Source organism: Hirundo rustica, chromosome 22, assembly GCF_015227805.2.
Source record: "Hirundo rustica isolate bHirRus1 chromosome 22, bHirRus1.pri.v3, whole genome shotgun sequence".
Lineage (NCBI taxonomy): Eukaryota > Metazoa > Chordata > Aves > Passeriformes > Hirundinidae > Hirundo > Hirundo rustica.
This window is the reverse complement of record NC_053471.1, coordinates 5827538-5846209: the sequence shown is the minus strand read 5'-3', so window position 1 is coordinate 5846209 and position 18672 is coordinate 5827538. Positions and strand designations below refer to the sequence as shown.

General features: G+C 48.4%; 1 protein-coding gene across 4 annotated transcripts; it reads right to left on the bottom strand.

Annotated features, from left to right (window-relative positions):
* Positions 1-20: 20 nt before the first annotated feature.
* On the bottom strand, positions 21-18565 carry INTS11 (integrator complex subunit 11). 4 transcript variants are annotated; one of them, XM_040084390.2, is made up of 19 exons: positions 18476-18560; positions 18117-18301; positions 17345-17442; positions 15454-15527; positions 14868-15096; positions 14665-14763; positions 14514-14548; positions 13649-13787; positions 13319-13383; positions 12873-13062; positions 12238-12321; positions 11946-12035; positions 11310-11472; positions 10583-10690; positions 10074-10135; positions 9210-9352; positions 8131-8260; positions 7241-7325; positions 21-172 (listed from the first exon to the last, which is right to left on the bottom strand). In XM_040084390.2, exons 2-18 carry the CDS (start codon positions 18142-18144, stop codon positions 7260-7262), a joined length of 1803 nt encoding a protein of 600 aa, XP_039940324.1. In that variant the 5' UTR covers positions 18145-18301; positions 18476-18560; the 3' UTR covers positions 21-172; positions 7241-7259. The 4 variants fall into 4 exon arrangements, with proteins under 4 accessions (XP_039940324.1, XP_039940326.1, XP_039940323.1 ...); XM_040084392.2 differs by lacking the exon at positions 21-172 and adding an exon at positions 1119-1696; XM_040084389.2 differs by lacking the exon at positions 21-172 and having other exon boundaries at positions 7152-7325; positions 18496-18565.
* Positions 18566-18672: the final 107 nt, after the last annotated feature.

The window sequence follows — 18672 nt, the reverse complement described above, 5'->3', positions numbered from 1 at the left end:
CAGCCCTTTGCGAGCTGGTTCTGTTCGGGGAGGGGTTTACAGAAAAAGCCTTGGGGAGTGCTCAGGTTTTCTCCTTTCCACATCTCCCGGTGGCTTTGATTTCATCCTTCAGCTCCTGGTGGGCTTGTCGCTCTCCCAGGGCATCGGCAGGGAGCAGACAGCTTGTATTTGTCTTCAAATGAAATAAAATAAAAATATTTTTAAGCACAATAATCTTCTAATTATTATATAATGTACTCACATTATGTTAAATATGTTTTATATAATCACATCTATTATTATGTGTATTATGTATATTATCTATATAATATATAGTATATGTTATAAAAATATATACTATATAAAATATATAGTATCTATTATGGTATATATTATATAGAACAGATTAATTTCAAATAAAAGCATTTAAAAAGGAAATCTCATTATATAATATATGCATTGTAGCATATATAAAATTGCATATATTATATAATTGTATTGTACTATTATGTAGTATATGTAAAATATATGTAATTATATGTATATTATATATATGTATAATATATATAGTAAAATAATTTTAAAATAAAATCATTTTAACCACCCACTTGCCCTGGCAAGAAAATCAACATTGGGCAACTTGTGGGGTTTTTTTCTCAGGAATGGCTCCAGAACCTCCAGAATCCCTGGGTGTTTGGTGAGGAAGTGACTGGAATACAGGACAGGGGGGGGAAGGGGAGAGGAGATTCCTGCTCCTTTATTCCTTTATTCTTTATTCCTAATTCTTCATTCCCTCAGGGAATCATTCCCAGCACAGCCTTGGAGGAGTTCTGCTCTCTTGGAGCTGTTTGGGGCCTGGGATTTTCCAGCTGTTCCCAACCTGAATTTGTGTTTCCAGCCAGGAATTCTCCTGAAGAATGGGAATTTTCCTCCCATTTCTCCTGCCTTTGAGAAAAGTGGGAATGCAGCTCCAGGCCCAGCTGGGAGAGGGTCAGGGATGGTTCCAGAAGGATCTGGGCTGGGATTTTTGTGCCTCCATTGTCTTTTTTTCCCCCTCAGGGCTGGGATTTTTGTGCCTCCATTGTCTTTTTTTCCCCTCAGGGCTGGGATTTTTGTGCCTCCATTGTCTTTTTTTCCCCTCAGGGCTGGGATTTTTGTGCCTCCATTGTCTTTTTTTCCCCTCAGGGCTGGGATTTTTGTGTCTCCACTTTCTTTATTTCCTCAGGGAATCATTCCCAGCACAGCTCTGGAGGAGTTCTGCTCTCTTGGGAGCTGTTGGGGGTCTGGTTGTGCTTTGAGAAAATGGGGATTGCAGCTCCAGGCCCAGCTGGGAGCGGGTCAGGGCTGGCTCCAGGGGGGTCTGGGCTGCTTTTGGGGGGATTTTTGGGGAGCCCCAAAGCCCCGCCGGGGCTCCCTGCACGCTTTGGGGGACGTCGCAGTGGCAGCTCTTGGTGGCTTCCTGTGGTTCGTGTCCCTCAGCAGTGACGGAGCCGACAGCTCCGGGGAGCCCGGGGTCTCCTCCTGCGCCTGGCCTGAGCTCTGGTAAGTCCAACTTCCACCCAAATTTATCATTTTAGTCCTCACAGGGCACAGAAATACGAAATATTCGTCCTTGGGTTGGGTTTTCATCGAGCTGCAGGCTCAGGTCTGTCCCCTTCTGAGCAGCCACAGCGCAGGAGTAGCTGGAGTCGAGGTTTTTGCAGTTGTTCTTCAGCTTCTGGCCCAACAAAAAACCAAATTTAGCTGAAGTCAGGAGTAAATTACCTGCCAGACTCTGCAAAAACAACTATTGAGGGTGGGTTTTGGTTGGTTGTGGGTTTGTTTTTTTTGTTTGTTGTTGTTGGGTTTTTTTTTGTTTGGTTTGGTTTGGGGTTTTTTTTGTTCTTTAACATCCCAAAGCAGCTGTTAAAAATAATGTAATAACAATCATTTTTCAATAATAATAAATGTAATAATAAAAGCTGTTAAAAACAGCTGTAATGATTTTACCCTCAGCACAGAATTTCTGCACAATCTCCCAAGCCCAAACAGTTTTGATATTCATTAATCCTCATTATCAGAGCGACTTTTCCATTCTTTTCCTGTTTATATTGTGGCATCATTGGTCCTTTTCAGTTGATTTAATTTGGGCACCCCCTCCATGGGGAGATCGTGACAGTGATGCTTTAAAATCAGAATAAAAATCAGAATAAAACCCCCACAACTGACCAAAGTTCAGAGACTCGGCTACAGGTTTACATGAAAAAATGTAATTATTTCATCAACTCCAACGCCAGTGGGAACTTTGATGTTTTACGTGTGCTGCTAAATGAAATAATGTCCAGAAAATGGAGATCGGGGGGCTTTAAATGAAAATACTTTCTTTTCCTCTTTTTTAATGGTCTTTCCTCATTTTTTTGTTTCTTTTCTCATGTTTTTATCAAGTTTTGTCTCTTTCCTCACGTTTTTCTCATGTTTTTGTCTCTTCTCATATTTTTATCAAGTTTTTCTATCTCTTCTGGTTTTAATGTTTTTTCTCTTTTTGCATGTTCTTTTCTCATGTTTGTCTCTTTCATCATGATTTTATCCTGTTTTTTTCTCATCTCATCTATTATTTTTTCTCTCTCTTTTCTCATGTTTTTGTCTCTTTCCTCATGATTTTACCCTGTTTTTATCTCTTTTCTCATCTTTCTATCATTTTTGTGTCTCTTTTCTCATGTTTGTGTGTCTTTCCTCATGATTTTACCCCGTTTTTATCTCTTTTCTCATCTTTCTATCATTTTTGTGTCTCTTTTCTCATGTTTGTGTGTCTTTCCTCATGATTTTACCCCGTTTTTATCTCTTTTCTCATCTTTCTATCATTTTTGTGTCTCTTTTCTCATGTTTTTGTCTCTTTCCTCATTTTGCCCTGTTTTTATCTCTTTTCTCATGTTTCTATCATTTTTAGGTCTCTTTTCTCACGTTTTTGTCTCTTTCCTCATGATTTTACCCCATTTTTATCTCTTTTCTCACGTTTCTATCATTTTTGTGTCTCTTTTCTCATGTTTTTGTCTCTTTCCTCATGATTTTGCCCCGTTTTTATCTCCTTTCTCACGTTTCTCTCATTTTTTTCTGTCTCTTTTCTCACATTTCGTGTATCTGGGGCAGTTCTGACTTTGAGATAAACAGCTCTTGGGAGGAAGTGTGAGTTCAGAGCTTCCTTTGGAAAGCACCCCCAGCCCTTGTGCCTCGCTTTGGGCACACCGTGGGTGCCTTCAGTCCCTCCCTGCCCGCACGGGGCTCTCTTTAGGTGCCACAATTTGATTTTTTTTCACCCAGATTTCTCCTCTCTTTGACGGGAGCTGCGGTGTTGGGGTGCAGCTCCTTGCTGCAGTGGCCTGGATGAGAGCTCTGCTTGTGCAGCGCCCCTTTCCTCTGTTTCTGACACAAAACTCAGTCCTTCAGCTGATTTCGGAGCAGGTGAGTGCTGCTTTCCCCCTGCACACAAGGTTTAGGGCGCTGAAAATTCACCCAGTGTGGAAATTGCCCTTTGTCCCCCGCCATCAGCTCCTCAGCGTTGTCACCTTGGGATGATCTTAATGCCGCTAAAGGCTCTGTCCACTGGGGGGAGGGAAAAAAAATCAAATATTTGTGGTTTCCATGGTTTATTTTTTTCTTTTTTAGGGACACTGCTTCCCCTCTGAAGCCCCCAAGCTCTGACCCACAGACCTGGGCAGGGAGAGCATCGCCCTGGGGTGAAACCTCAGCTCCCACCCACAGGGGATGAAATAAAACTCCAGGAGCGAGGGGTGAGTCGAGACTTCACCCCACGTGAAGGGAAAAATTCCTGAAGGGAATAATTCTCCAACGGGAACCATGGCAGGGATTTCCTGGCCTGAGGGAGGCTCCAAGGGGACAAATTTCCTGATTTCCAACATGACAAATGCCAGCTCAGGAGGCGTTTTGGGAGCAGATTTCCCGATTTCCAACGGGACAGATTTCCCGATTTCCAACGGGACAGATTTCCCGATTTCCAACATGACAAATGCCAGCTCAGGAGGCATTTTGGGAGCAGATTTCCTGATTTCCAACGGGACAGATTTCCCGATTTCCAACGGGACAGATTTCCCGATTTCCAACGTGCCCGAAGCCAGCTCAGGAGGCGAGCTGGGAGCAGATTTCCCGATTTCCAACGGGACAAATTTCCTGATTTCCAACATGACAAATGCCAGCTCAGGAGGCATTTTGGGAGCAGATTTCCTGATTTCCAACGGGACAGATTTCCCGATTTCCAACATGACAAATGCCAGCTCAGGAGGCGTTTTGGGAGCAGATTTCCCGATTTCCAACGGGACAGATTTCCTGATTTCCAACATGACAAATGCCAGCTCAGGAGGCATTTTGGGAGCAGATTTCCCGATTTCCAACGGGACAGATTTCCTGATTTCCAACGGGACAGATTTCCTGATTTCCAACATGACAAATGCCAGCTCAGGAGGCGTTTTGGGAGCAGATCTCCCGATTTCCAACGGGACAGATCTCCTGATTTCCAACGGGACAAATTTCCTGATTTCCAACATGACAAATGCCAGCTCAGGAGGCGTTCTGGGAGCAGATTTCCTGATTTCCAACGGGACAGATCTCCTGATTTCCAACGTGCCCGAAGCCAGCTCAGGAGGCGTTCTGGGAGCAGATTTGCAGCATTCCCTGTTTGCTGCCAGCTACAGCCTGGTGCTGGTGCTGGGGCTGGCGGGCAGTGCCCTGTCGCTGTCCCTGCTCTCCTGCAGGGCGAAGCCGCTGTCCCACTCCTACGTCCTGCTGCTGCACCTGGGCCTGCTGGACGCCCTGTTCCTCGCTGTGCTGCCCCTCCACATCCATTCCCAGCTGCTCGGGGACGCCTGGAGCTTTGGGGACACGGCCTGCAAGCTCTCCGGGGCCGTCTCCTCGCTCCACACCTGGCTCAGCGTCGCCTTTCTGGGCTGCCTGGGCGCGGACGCGTGGCTGGCAGCGCTGCACCCCTTGGCCTCCGTCCGCCTGCGGGCCGCTCACTACGCGCTGGCGGCCGCGGCGCTGTGGCTGCTGGCCCTGGCTGGCACCGTGCCCCCGGCGCTGCGCAGCGCGGGCGCGAGGAGCTGCTTTGGGAGCTTCCCCGCCAGCTGGGCTGGTCCCACGGCTCCTCTCACCGCGCTGGCGTTGGGTTTTGGGGTGCTGGTGCCGTTCGGCGTCATCCTGCTGGGGCTGCCGCTGGCGGCCTGGAGCGTGTGGCGGCGCGGGCGCAGAGGCGCCAGGAGGAAAGCGCTGGGCACCGTCTCCATCGTGCTGGGCATCTGTGCCCTCTGCTTCCTGCCCCAGCAGCTCAGCCAGCTGCTGCAGGTGCTGCCGGGCGGCCGGGGGATCCCCCAAATCCGGAGGGTGACCGAGGCGCTGGCCAGCTGCAGCTGCTGCCTGAACCCCCTCCTGTACCGCTTCCAGTCCTCCAGCAGGTCCTGGCGCTGCCCCTTCAGGCTCAGCCTCAGGCCTAAGAGGGTGTTCACCATCTGTGACCGCAATTTTGGGGACCCTTCCTGGGACTACAAACCCGGGCAGAGGCGTGGAGAGGAAAATCCACGGGGCTGGAATCAACTGATCCACTCCAAGTACAGCCAGAGCTGATCTTCCTGATTATTTCCTTAAAAACTCCTTTTTTTTTTTTTTTTTTTTTTTTTTCCCCTTGCAGATGGAAATTTCCATCAGAAAAATTAGATTAAAGCAGGTGGAGATTTTGATCAGAAAATTGGGAAAATCCTTGGGGGAGCTGGAGCCTTGGATAGAGCACTCCTGGCTTTGTGTTCAGGGAGGTTTTGGGCTCAGTCTGTGGAATTTCGGGGTTGGGAGAACCTGGGGCTGTTTCCTGGGAAGTAGCACATCCCAGGAAGGGGGGGATTGAAGGAAATCCAGGGAATTTCTGGATCCAGGCAGTCCTGCTGGGCTTCTCCCTGTTCTCCTGCTCCCTCCCAGGCTGCTGCCCACATTCCACAGCCAAATAGGGGCTTCTCATCCTGCCTTGGCTTCCCGAGGAGGATTCCAGGATCTGCAGGCTGTGGATCCGAGCTGGACGCTGATTCACGGACGTTGAGCAGGGAGCAGACATTTGATAAATCCCAGGATTTACCAGCCAGCTGTAAACACGCTCCCCACGCACTCAGCCCTGCTCTTTGCACTGTGTGGTCTCGAAATGTCCAAAGTTCTTTTTTTTCCACTGACATTTGCTGCTATAAACACAATTTTCTGACCTCTCCTCACCCCTCTTCTTGTGCTCACAGACCCCACGTGGCTGCTGAGAACTGCTGACTTTCCTTCCCCTCTCAGACTCTGGGCAGGATTTATTTCATTTGTGGGAGGCTTCTGAGGCACCAGAAAACCACAGGCCTGGCTTAAAACCTGCTTAGAACCGAGTTTACTGCAGAGGATGTGGGGGTTCGGGTGTAAGAGGCTCAGTTCTGCTCCTTCAAACATCACCCCAGAACTTTGTGAAGGGCTGAGAGCAGCAGATGAACAGAAGCTGAATTTCCTGTGCCAGGTGCTTGTCCTTAATTGGACACCTCATTAATTACTATTAAAACCCCAAGGTGGCCTCTGGCCTCTCCCTTTCTCTGATTTGCTCTCAGCTCAAAGCAATTTTTAAATCTTGGTGAGAAAATCAGCTCCAGCTTTTCTAAATTCCCTGGGAGAGGTTGGGTGAAGATCCCGGCACCGAGAGAGCCTCAGAGGCAGCAGCAGCCCAAAATAATCCTTTACCTTTAGCAGAAATCGCAATTTCTATCCCATTTCTGCAAAAAATCCTCCCAAGCCCTGGAGGGGAGCTGGGTTTTATCAGCCAAGCACAATCTTTGTGGAAAAAGGTAAAAACCTGGACTGGAGGCTGCTTGCAGCTGGCCCTGAGGGAAGGAGGGGGAATTAAAGAAGTTTTCCTGCTTGGCTATCAGCACATTTAGGGGGGTTTTAACTTTCTGTGACGCTTTTATGCTTTGAATTTTAATTGTTTCAGGCAGCACTGAGGGGATTTTAAGGGAAATCAGCTGTGGGAGGAGCAAACACTGAGAAACTTTTACTTTAAGGTGTAAACAACTCAAAAATTGCTCCTCAGCTCTGTTTCAACACAAGTTCTTGACTCCCTGGCTGTTTTTTTTTTACAAGGAGCAAAATCCCAGTGCTGGTGACTGTCACTGCAGGAGTTGGACAATCACTGGAATTCTTTTATTAAAACCAAGCAGAAAAAAGCATTGACAATGTAAACAAAATAAAATCTGACTCTGGGACCCACCCTGGGCTGGGCTCTGCTCTCAGGGGGTGCTCTGGGGCAGCCCCTTCTTCAGGAGGGACGTCAGGTAACTGCCAAGCTCCTCATCCTAAAAGGGATAAACAGAAAGAGGATGAGAGCAAAAAAATCTCCCTTTGATTGTCTCATTTTTGGGGCAGTAAATTCAATTGTGGTAGCCAGAAATGGGCTGAGAGAAGATTTCATGTGAGCTGCTTTTAAAAACTGAAACAATGCACAAATCCAGTTCTGGCTGTTCTTACAAACGACTGGTGGGAAACTCCCATTTCTCAAAGGACCTGAGGGGTTTCCTTTGAGGAAAAGCCCCATTTTTGCCCGAATCAAGGAATAAACTGATTTTATTGCTTTGCCTTCCAAAGGCGTTGCTGTCAAGAGTTTCATAACCCAGCCACAGAAAGTGAAGATGATGGGATGTCAAATCAAGGAATGTTAAGATCAGAAATAGTTCTCTACTTGTTCTAAATCTGCCAGGTAAGAAATGCAGCGTGAAATACTCAGCAGAGCTCAAAAACACAGAGAGGACTGAATTAAGTGGAATTAATTACCCCAGAAGTTCTCTGCTCCAGTGACCCAGAGAGCTCCTGGAAAACCATTTCCACTCCACCCCAAATGGGCAGAAAACAGCAGGGACTCCCCTCATCTTCCAAATTCAAAGCCAGAGGAGGAAGGCAGGTCAGAAATGAGGAATTCCCAGTGCAGGAGGGGTTTGGGATGGGAGGAATTCAGGTCAGAAATGAGGAATTCCCAGTGCAGGAGGGGTTTGGGATGGGAGGAATTCAGGTCAGAAATGAGGAATTCCCAGTGCAGGAGGGGTTTGGGATGGAAGGAATGGTTTGGGATGGGAGGAATTCAGGTCAGAAATGAGGAATTCTCACCTGCCAGGTCCAGGACACGAGCAGGACTTTGGTTCCCTGATCCTCCGAGTGCGCCGTGGCCTGGATCAGGATGGACTCCACGGTGATGGAGCCATCAGGGAGATGCTGCACTGAGTAATCCTTCAGGATCCTGCAGACACAGGAGAGGGGATTCATTTGGGGTGCTGGGTGTTCATCCCAAATCCCAGCCTGTTCCTCTCTTGGCTGTGTGTGAGCCCAGGGAAGGGGAAAGGGGCTGATCCACAGCTTGTTCTGCTGAGGAATTCCTGCAGACATGATTCCTGCAGAGTTTAAAATGGGCTCTACAGCTCCAGTCTGAGCCCTGTTCTGAGCACAGAACTCAGCACGCAGCAGCTGCACCGAGGGAAAAACAACTTCCAGCTCAGAGGAATTCCCAAAGCTCAAACCTGCCTGGATTTGGAACAACCAACTCCATCCTGGGGGATAAAAAAATCAATTCCATCGTTCCTGAGGGATTAAAAACCCTTCCCAGGTGGTGGAACCCTGGGCACTGAGGATTTCAGACTTTCTGTGCTGCCAGGCTCTGACCCCCAAGAGAACACTGCATTGACCTGAGGCCATGGAAAATGCTCCCAAAATGGAGTGACAGCGCTGGGATTGTGGGTGTGGAGTTAAACAGGAGTGTGTGACAGCACAGGGTGGGAAACTCAGAGTTTAAGGGTTTAGAATATAGTAATAGATAGAAAGCAAGGTGGAGGATTTAGGGCAGAGGCTGAGTCCTTCTTTTTCACCTTCTTCTCCATGGGTCTGGATGGGATTTTGTAATTGGGTAGAAAAATCCGCATTGTGGGCCATAGGTGGTTGGTTATTGGGTTAAAAGTAAAAATAATTTAGGTGTCATCTCATAATTGGACAGTTTGTGTTTAAAAGACCTTGGAAAGAGATAGAGCCAGAGCCGTTTTTCCCTTTGTCAGCCAGAACTCACAGCTTGTGAGACCGTAACAGAGGTTAAGAATTACCAAACATCTGAGCCCCAACACCAAACCCGTGTCACTGGAGCATTTAAGCCCAGCTCTGGGAGCAAAGCAGATGAACTGTCCCAGGGAGGCAGGGCTCACCCCTTGAGGTGGTTGTAGACCCTGAGCACGGTCTCGTGCTCCTTGCGCGGGTCCTGGATGTGCACGCGGCACGTGAAGCGCAGCTGATGCTCCGCCAGCCCCAGCTCCTTCAGCGCCTGCTCGGGGGAAACCAGCCGGAAACTCTGCGGGGAAAAAAGGGATAAACCCATGGAAAAGCTCACCTGAGCTCTGTGGAGCCGTGCTCCTGCCCTGGCCTCCGGGGGAGCAGGGAAGGTCGTTCCCTTCCCGTGCTGGAGCGCGGTGAAGGGAGAGCCGAGGCTGGGACAAAACATCCACCCAATTCATAATAAATCAGTAATTAACATCATCAGGTCGGTCTCTGGGAGATGGTTTAACCTCTGGCAAGGGAGTGATGTTTGAAAATAAAGGCGAGGTTGAGGATGAGGCGTGTTCTTTGCGAGGGAGCAGAACCGCTCATTGTGATTTGGGTGATTTGTACAGCTAAAATATGACACCACCTCAGAGGATACCGAAAAACAGCCTCAGAGGGCACAAAAAACACCCTCAGAGAATACTAAAAAACATCCTCAGAGGGCACAAAAAACAGCCTCAGAGAATACTAAAGAACAGCCTCAGAGGGCCCAAAAACCAGCCTCAGAGAATATTAAAGAACAGCCTCAGAGGGCCCAAAAAACAGCCTCAGAGAATATTAAAGAACAGCCTCAGAAGGCCCAAAAAACCCCTGAGGACACATAAGACAGAGGACACAAAATACACCCTGAAATGGCATATAAAACAACCTCAGAGGCCTCAAAACAGCCTCAGAGGCCTCAAAACACCCTGAGAGGACACAAAGAACACCCTGAGAGGACACAAGACAAGCACAAGGACGCTTTTACTCACGTTGTCCTTCATGAGCAACGTGCCGTGCATCAGCTTCGGCTTCTTGGCATCTGGCAAAGGACCTGCAGCAAGGCCAGGGCGAGAAAAACTCCTGAGGTGCTGCTTTTTCACCCCAAACTGCCCTAGGACCGAGGCTCTGAGGAGCTGCTGAGGTTCAGACAGTGAATTTTTACACCTTTCTTCTCCTCTGTTCAAAGCATCAGCGGTGTTTAACCATTATCAGAAATATTGAGGCCTCAGGAAATAATATTTAGTGATACAGAGCAACTCCCTCTCTTCCCAGAGCACTTCCTGAGGTAAGAATTAGGTTGTTTTTCTAAAATTCTAAATTCTAAAAGCCTAAAAAAGTTTATAAAAGCAATTCCAGCTTTCCCAAACGGAGCACACAGGGGCAGCAACCCAGGCAGGGTGTGCCCGCTGAATTTAAACGTTATTAAATATAAATGTACAGCTTTCTACCAACACCAGCACTATAAAAACCAGGCAAATGTGGGGGTGGGCAGCGTCACCTATGGCTGTTTCCCTTTTGAGGAGGCCCAGGGAGATGTCCACAGGGATGCAGGGGTTGGTGAGGATGGTGGTGGTCTCTCCATTGGCTGGCATGAAGCAGCTGACATCTGCAAAGGGAACAGCAGCAACAAAACTTCAGCTCCAGGAGGGGGGGTCACTGCAATTAACTGGGCTTAATTAGCGGTAATTAAGGTGTTACAGGCAGCAGTTTTTGGAGGGGAGGTGTGAATGCCACCCCAAACTGTGCTGAGGGCTCAAAAATGCGATTTTAAGGCTTTGATGCCATTGCCTCCTCTGCCACGGAAAACGATCCTAATTCATGTCCAAGGGGATCACTGCAGTTAATTGGGCTTAATTAGTGTTAATTAAGGTGTTAGAGGCACGGTTTCCTTGAGGGGAGGAGTGAATTCCCACCCCACCTAACCGCCCCGAGGGCCCAAAGTGGGATTTTCCAGCTCTGGCGCCATTCTCTCCTCTCCTGTGGATACCTTGGGAAAAATCTCCTGTCAGCCCCCCCTGGAGCAGCTGGGAATGCACAAAACAACCCAAATCCATGTCCAAGGGGGTCACTGCAATTAACTGAGCTTAATTAGTGTTCATTAAGGTGTTAGAGGCATGGTTTCCTTGAGGGGAGGAGTGAATTCCCACCCCACCTAACCGCCCCGAGGGCCCAAAGTGGGATTCTCCAGCTCTGGCGCCACTGCCTCCCCTCCCACGGATACCTACGGAATTCCTGCTCGATTTTCTGCTTCAGGAATTCCATTTTCTTGGCCTCGCCGTGGACCAGGAGCACATTCCTGGGCTCAGCCTGGCGGATCAGCTGCATGATGCCCTTGGCGTCGGCGTGGGCACTGAAGGACATGTACTCCACCTGCATCTTCACTTCCAGCTGCGAGGGGCAGAGCACGGGCTCAGGGCACTGGGAATTCCTTTGGAACACACCCAGACCCCTCTGGATTTATTAAAAGGAGGGAAGAGAAAAACTGAATTGCCTTGATAAAAAGCTGTCGTGATCCAAGGCTCCAGCTGCCCCGTTTCAGCCGGTATTTGTCACGTGAACAAAGCAAAATTGTGATTTATTATCCAAATCTGCTTAAAAATAGATCAGATTTACCTATTTGCCTCATGGGGCCTCGTTATTAAACAGTATAAAGTACCCCTAAAGCTTTGATGGCAGAAGCAAAGGGCCCCTCTAAGTTTTTTTGGCAGAAATCAATGCAAAAGAGGAAAAAAAAAAAAATATCCCAAACAACTCCAAGCTTTGCTAAAGCAAAAGGGGGGAAAAAACCCCACAAGTGCAACTCCAAATCCAAAGATTGTTCTGAGGTATTTTCAGTGCTGGAAATTGAAAATGCAACTCACAATTTGTCTTCCTTCCATCTCCAGCTTCCTTTGCCCACTGAGGATCTTGTGGCCCACAGTTCCCTGGACGCAGTAGCCAGGCATGATCACCTGGGGGGAAAAAAACCAGGAAAATCAGGAATTCCATGGATCTGGTCTGGCAGGGAAGGCACAAATTTAGAGCTTGGATGTCCTGGTTCAAAGAGGATTTGTGTCCCTGAATTCCAGCTCCTCAGGAAAAGCTTGGCTACAATCTCAGTACTTGTAATTCAGATAAATGTAAAATATCACCCAAAAAACCCCAATTTCTTACCATGTTCTTCTCATTCCCTGCCCATTTCCTGAAGATTTGGAGGGATTGTCCTGCATGGAGCATTCCAGGGGTTGCAAACACCACCTGGAAGTCAAAGATGTACCATAAATCAGTACAAAAACCCTTTTTTTCCCCATGATTTCTATAAAAATCCTAAATCTGTGCAGAGTATCCACCAATCACCAACACTGCACAAATAGGGATTTTTTTTCCTATTTGATTTTCTTCCCACCCTGCCTGAAATTCCCACTGTTTTAGGAAATAAAAACAATATTCCCTGTTTTAGGAAATATTTCTGAAAAACTCTGGGTGGTTTTTTTTTAATGGTCCCAAAATCAACCACCCAGAATTAAAGCAGCAACCAAAAACTGCGTGGAAAATAAAATCCTGGCTCCAATCAGGATTTGTAAATGACATGAACAGGCAAAATTTTAATTTTCTCTGGGTGTTTCACCTTTTAATGAAATAAAACCAGAAAGAGATTTAATTTTTCCAGGGAGAGCCTGGCCACCAGAGGTTTTTAGGCGGGATTGACGGGCTGGAGGATGCTCAGGAGGATTTTCCCACCAGGATTTGGGATCCCACTGGAATAAAAGAGCTCCCAGAGCCCCAGTCCCTCAGCCACAGGCACCCACCATGGGCCCTGGGTTGTCTGCGAAGGCTCTGTCGAAGGCTTTGATGTGTTTGAACTCGAACATGTTCCTCTGCACAAAAGTTTTCCGGATTTTCTGGTTAGTCCAGGTGATGAAGAGTTTGTAGTAATGGTTGGCCTTCTCTGTCAGGCCCGTGGAGAAGTAAATTGGAGCTTTCAGGTTCATCCTTTCCCTGCAAAAGAAGGGAGCTGTGAGGGGCAAAGTAAATCCTGGCCATCCATGAAGCTGGGGAGTGTCCCAAGGGGGTTTTTTTTGGGGGTGTATTTCCCAGTTTTCAGGAGCTATAAATCAATATTTTAATGCTTCACCCCCACACAGGTGTTAGTGCCCTTCCCTTTCTCACCCCAGACAAATTCCTGCCATTTTCAGCTCTCATCAGACACAAAGGATCCCAAAAAGCAGCTGGGACACGGCCAGGCTGCACTCACCAGAAAGTTTCCAATAAAATACAAAGCTCCTGGGCACGGCCAAGGGCAAAAACCGGGATGAGAACCTGGAAGAGAGACGGAATTCAGAGTGTGAGAAATCCAAACAGCACCAAATGCTCTGTGGCTGTTACTTCTCAACAAACCCCTCTCACTTCCTGGTACCCCCTCAATCCCCAGGAAGGTTTTGCAGCTTGGAATGAAAGGCACAGGCACAGCTCTGTGCGTGTTCTCTCTCCTCTCTCCAGGAGAGAAATTCCCCACGCTGAGGGGATCTCCTCTGCTGGAGGATTTGAAATCAGGGTGTCCAGAGCAGCGAATCTCCCACTGTACCTTCCCTCCTCTTTCCACGGTCTCGTGGACTTTCTTCAGGAAATCCCTCTCCCTGCAGCGTTTGGAATCCCGGATGGTGGTGGCGTAGGTGGATTCGCTGATCAGCAGGTCGGGGCGGCATTTATCAATCCAGGCAGCTCTGGGCAGAGGGAATTGCAACCCCAAATCAAATCAAATCTGGCAAAAGTCCCCTCAGGAAATGGTTCCTGGAGTTTTTCATCTCCAGGTCTCCAAGCTGGCTTGGGGAATGTTCGCTGTGCCCACGGGAAATGGGAATAAAGCAAGCCTTGGGAATTCTGTGGCAGCTTCCTTTAAATTAGTCCAGCTCAAAACTGGAATTACAGACCTTGGAAATCAACATTTATCCAGGCTATTATCATATCAAAATATCTACTGCATTATCAAACACTTACTGCATTAAATATATATGTAATATATAAATAAAAATATATTTATATATAAAATATATATATCACCTGGATAGCAGGGATGTTATAAATCTCTCACATATGCCAGTGGAAATACAGATACGACAGATTCGTAATATTGTAACATGAGTGTGGAAGTCTGTGATTAATAATCTCTCAGAAAGCAAAAACACCGTGAAAAACCATTCCAAAGATCGAAGTCCAACTACTAAAAACAGATGAATGTGAATATTCAGATGACATTAAGGTCTAGCTGGCAGGTTTAATGTAAGTATCTTCACTCTCACAATTCAGAACTGCATTTCTATTTCCAGCAGAGATGTCATTAAATATTCCAGGGAATTAAAGTTGATAAGCCCCTACTATTAACAGCAGCTGTGCTGAAATCCTCCAGTCACAAATCCTCCACACTGACAGAAATTCAGCTTTTTACTCACCCCAGGTGTCTGTCTGGTGTCATGTTGTAATCACCCTGAGGGGACAAGAGAAACCCGGAGATGTTTTTTGAGCCACAGGAGGGATCTGTAAACATCTGGGGATGTTTGCAGACAGAAGGAGGGAAATGACCCCAAACCTGGCCATACTCACAGTGTACACCACGGACTCACAGCCGACCTTGATCTGGAACATGGCAGCTCCCAGCACGTGCCCTGCATAGTAGGCCTTGATCTCCAGCTCCTCATCCACCTGCCCCAACAGCAAACCCCTGCATTAATGCCAAGATTCCCAATTAAACCTGAGGGGTTTTGGGTTTCTTTGCCTCTTGCAGCACCAGCAAAGCCCCTCTTCACCTGCACCGTCTGGTGGAGGTGCACAGCCACCACCTTCTTCATGCAGTCTTTGATCATCTGGGAGGTGAAGAAGTTGGTTTCCCCTTTCTTGTCCACGGTGATTTTCCTGTAGTCCTCCAGCAGGATGGGGCAGATGGCCTTGGTGGGGTGGGTCATGTAGATGGGGCCGTCGTAGCCCACCATCTCGCTGAAATAGGGCAGAGCCCCACAGTGGTCCAGGTGGAAGTGGCTGCAAAAATAAAATAAAATAAAATTTAAAAAAAAACCAAACAAACAAACAAACAAAAACCAAACAAACAAAACAAACAAACAAACAAAAAAAACCCACCAAAACCAAACCAAACCAACAAACAAAAAAACCAAAAAAAACCCAAAACAAAACAAAACAAACCCCAACAAAACAAAAACAAGACCCAAAAAACCCACAAAACCCCACAATGGTTGTGCAGAACTGAGCTTGGGTGGTTCCCAGATGCTCTCTGCAGGATGTGGGAAAAAGCAGCTAAAATCTGAGGGGCTGGGCTTGGGAAGGGTTTGGGAGGGCAGGGAGAGCACAAAAAGGGCTGGGACAAGGAAAGGGCCTCACCTGATGATGACACAGTCCAGGAAATCGGTCAGCCTTCCGTTCTGGGTGATGTAGGAGAAGTCAGGGAAGCGCCTCTGCAGCCACAGGGAAAGAGGAAATCCATCAGGAATGCATCAGTGATCCAAAAAAAAATCCATGGAGGAAAGGGTCTGGGACACTGGGAATGTGCTGAGCACCCTGCAGGCAGCACCAGCATCAGTGATCCAAACAAATCCATGGAGGGAAGGGTCTGGGACACTGGGAATGTGCTGAGCACCCTGCAGGCAGCACCAGCATCAGTGATCCAAACAAATCCATGGAGGGAAGGGCCTGGGACACTGGGAATGTGCTGAGCACCCTGCAGGCAGCACCAGCATCAGTGATCCAAACAAATCCATGGAGGGAAGGGTCTGGGACACTGGGAATGTGCTGAGCGCCCTGCAGGCAGCACCAGCATCAGTGATCCAAACAAATCCATGGAGGGAAGGGTCTGGGACTCTGGGAATGTGCTGAGCACCCTGCAGGCAGCACCAGCATCAGTGATCCAAAAAAAATCCATGGAGGGAAGGGTCTGGGACTCTGGGAATGTGCTGAGCGCTCTGCAGGCAGCACCAGCATCAGTGATCCAAACAAATCCATGGAGGGAAGGGCCTGGGACTCTGGGAATGTGCTGAGCCCTCTCCAGCAGCTTTTGTGTGCAAGGAGAGGCAGAAAGGAGGGGACAGACAGAGAAGTGACCCTTTCATAAATAAATGATTTTATCTTCCAGGTCAAACAGGTGCTGAACACGTCCTGGCTCCGAGGGTGCCCCAGAAGCTTCCCTGTCACAGCACATTTGCTGCTTGAATTAAATCCTACAGAATATCTGTGCCAGTGTTCCTTTCCTCCAAACCCAGGAGTTTCCTTCTGTGCCCCCGGAGCATCAGAAACGTGGTGAGGATCCCCCGTGGAATGAACTGCCCCAAAGCTGAGGACAGGAATCCTGCTCACAGGGAACCCAGAGAGTCCAAACCCACCTGGAACGGAGCAATGAATAAACATTTCCAAAATCCACCAGCCAGGGAGAGGAGGGCTGGACGTGGAATACACGAGGGGAGGGACGTTTTGGGCAGGAAGGGAGAATTCTGAAGGGGAAAGAGCAGCTCTGGCAGAGTCCAGACAGAGAGAGGAGCCCAGAAATGCTCCCAAAGATTCCCAAAAAGCGTGGGACAGTGTCGGGGGCTTTCCCCGCCATTCAGGTGGTTTCAGGGTCCTCTGCTCCCCTGCACAGCTCCGAGCCAAGCCAAAGGAAGAGACGGAGTTCTCAGGCTTAGATTTTTCAATGTTGCATACTTCGTTTATTGTTTCTTATCTTACAATTTTCTCGGAGTCCGACAAGATGTTCGCAGCTGCATGGATTCCTCACGTCTCCCCCCGAGCTGGGCTGTCCTTATCTTTTATACTAATTACTACGTATTTCTTGTTTACTATTTCTTACCAATGTCTATCACTATTACTAAAAAGGTCATCTTTACTCTGACCCAATCCTCACTAACTACTTTGTGCCACGTCAATGCAGCAATGGAGTGAGGGAAGGAGAAGGAGAAGGAGAAGAAGAAGGAGACAACGCCCCAGATTCTCCATCTTGTCCCCATTCACTTCAATGCTAGGAACCTAAAATTACTATTTTCTCACCCTGTGATAAGCTAAACTACTGATTTTCACATTCTTGTGGCCTGTAAACCTTCTCTCAGTGAGGAAGTTTTTCCCATGGACTGAGATCAAAGCCAGTGTCTCTCTGAGCTCTGGGCCAGGGTCCCAGACCCCGCTGCCCAGGTCCCTGACCCTCCAGGGCAGCCAAAGGAATGCCCTGGGCTCCAGCAGGACAGGAGGGGATGGCGGCAGCTGGCGCAGGGGACACTCAGACACTCACGTCATCGTTGTAGCCCATGTGCATCCCACAGTCCAGCATCACGTTCTTGCCAGCGATGGACACCAGGATGCAGCTCCTGCCCACGTCCTGCCCAGCACCTGGACACAGCAAAACAGCAGCAACACAACAGTAAAACAAAACACCAGCAAAACAACACCAGTAAAATACCAATGAAACACCATCAAACCACCAGCAAAACGGCAATAAACCACCAGCAAAATATCAGTAAAATACCAGCAAAACAGCAATAAAACACCAGCAAAACACCGGTGAAACACGTCTGAGAAAAGCTGCAACTCTTTCAAAAGAAAAGCAGGTAAAGTCTGCACAAACTTCCTGCAATTGCAGTTTCAAGGGAGAGAAAAGAATCCTTTCTCTGGCAAGGATTCGAGCTCAGTTTCCAGCTGCTCTGCCCTCATTAAGCTTCATTAAGTTAAACCCACACCAAGCCTGACAATTATCCGTGAGGATAAAGAAGTGCTGCTCATCCTCTGCCCTCTCGCTGCAGAACCCAGGGAAAAAAACAGATTAAACATGGAAAAACGAGAAATATTTTCTTCCTATTCTACCACAGTGCCTTTACCAGAATGAATTCATTAAACCTGATTAATTAATTAATCCAAATAGTTATAACTGTCACTGGAAAAACCAAGGAGGGCGGAGAGATGCTGACAGGAATCATCACATCACAGTGCTCCAGCGGTATCACCCTAAATTCCAAAGTCCCACAGGTTTTTGGTTGTATTTCAAGACAATTTCAGGCTGGGCTTACCCAAGGGAGTGACTTTGATCTCAGGCATTTTTACCCCACTCCACGTCCCGAACCCGCACAGAAAATTACTCCAGCAGCAGATCCGCGGGGGGAACAAAAAGAGAGGATTTCGCTGGTTTTACAGGCGCCATCCCAACCGTTTTCCAGGATCCGGCCGGAGACTCGAGCAGAGGCCAAACTTTTTCCTGAGAAGAGACAGAAAACCCGGGTGAGGCGATAAACAACAACCTGCGGGAAACGGGCCCCGTTCGGCTACGATATCCACCGCCACCGCTGAGAGCCGGGAGAGCACGTGCAGAAACGCACAAAAAGAGGCGAAAGAAAGCACAAAACCACAGGGAAAAACCGCATAAAACCACCCAAAGCGCCGCAAACTCACGCAGGCCGGCCGCAGCCCCTCACAGCGCCCGGCGCCCCCTGCGCGCCTGCGCCGCTCGCCGGCCCTCGCGCACCCCGCGCGCATTGGCCGAGCCGCGGTGACGCACGCGAGGGGGATTGGCCCGCGGGCGCGGCGGGCGGCGGACGCGGCGCTGATTGGCCGAGGCGGCGGCGCGGG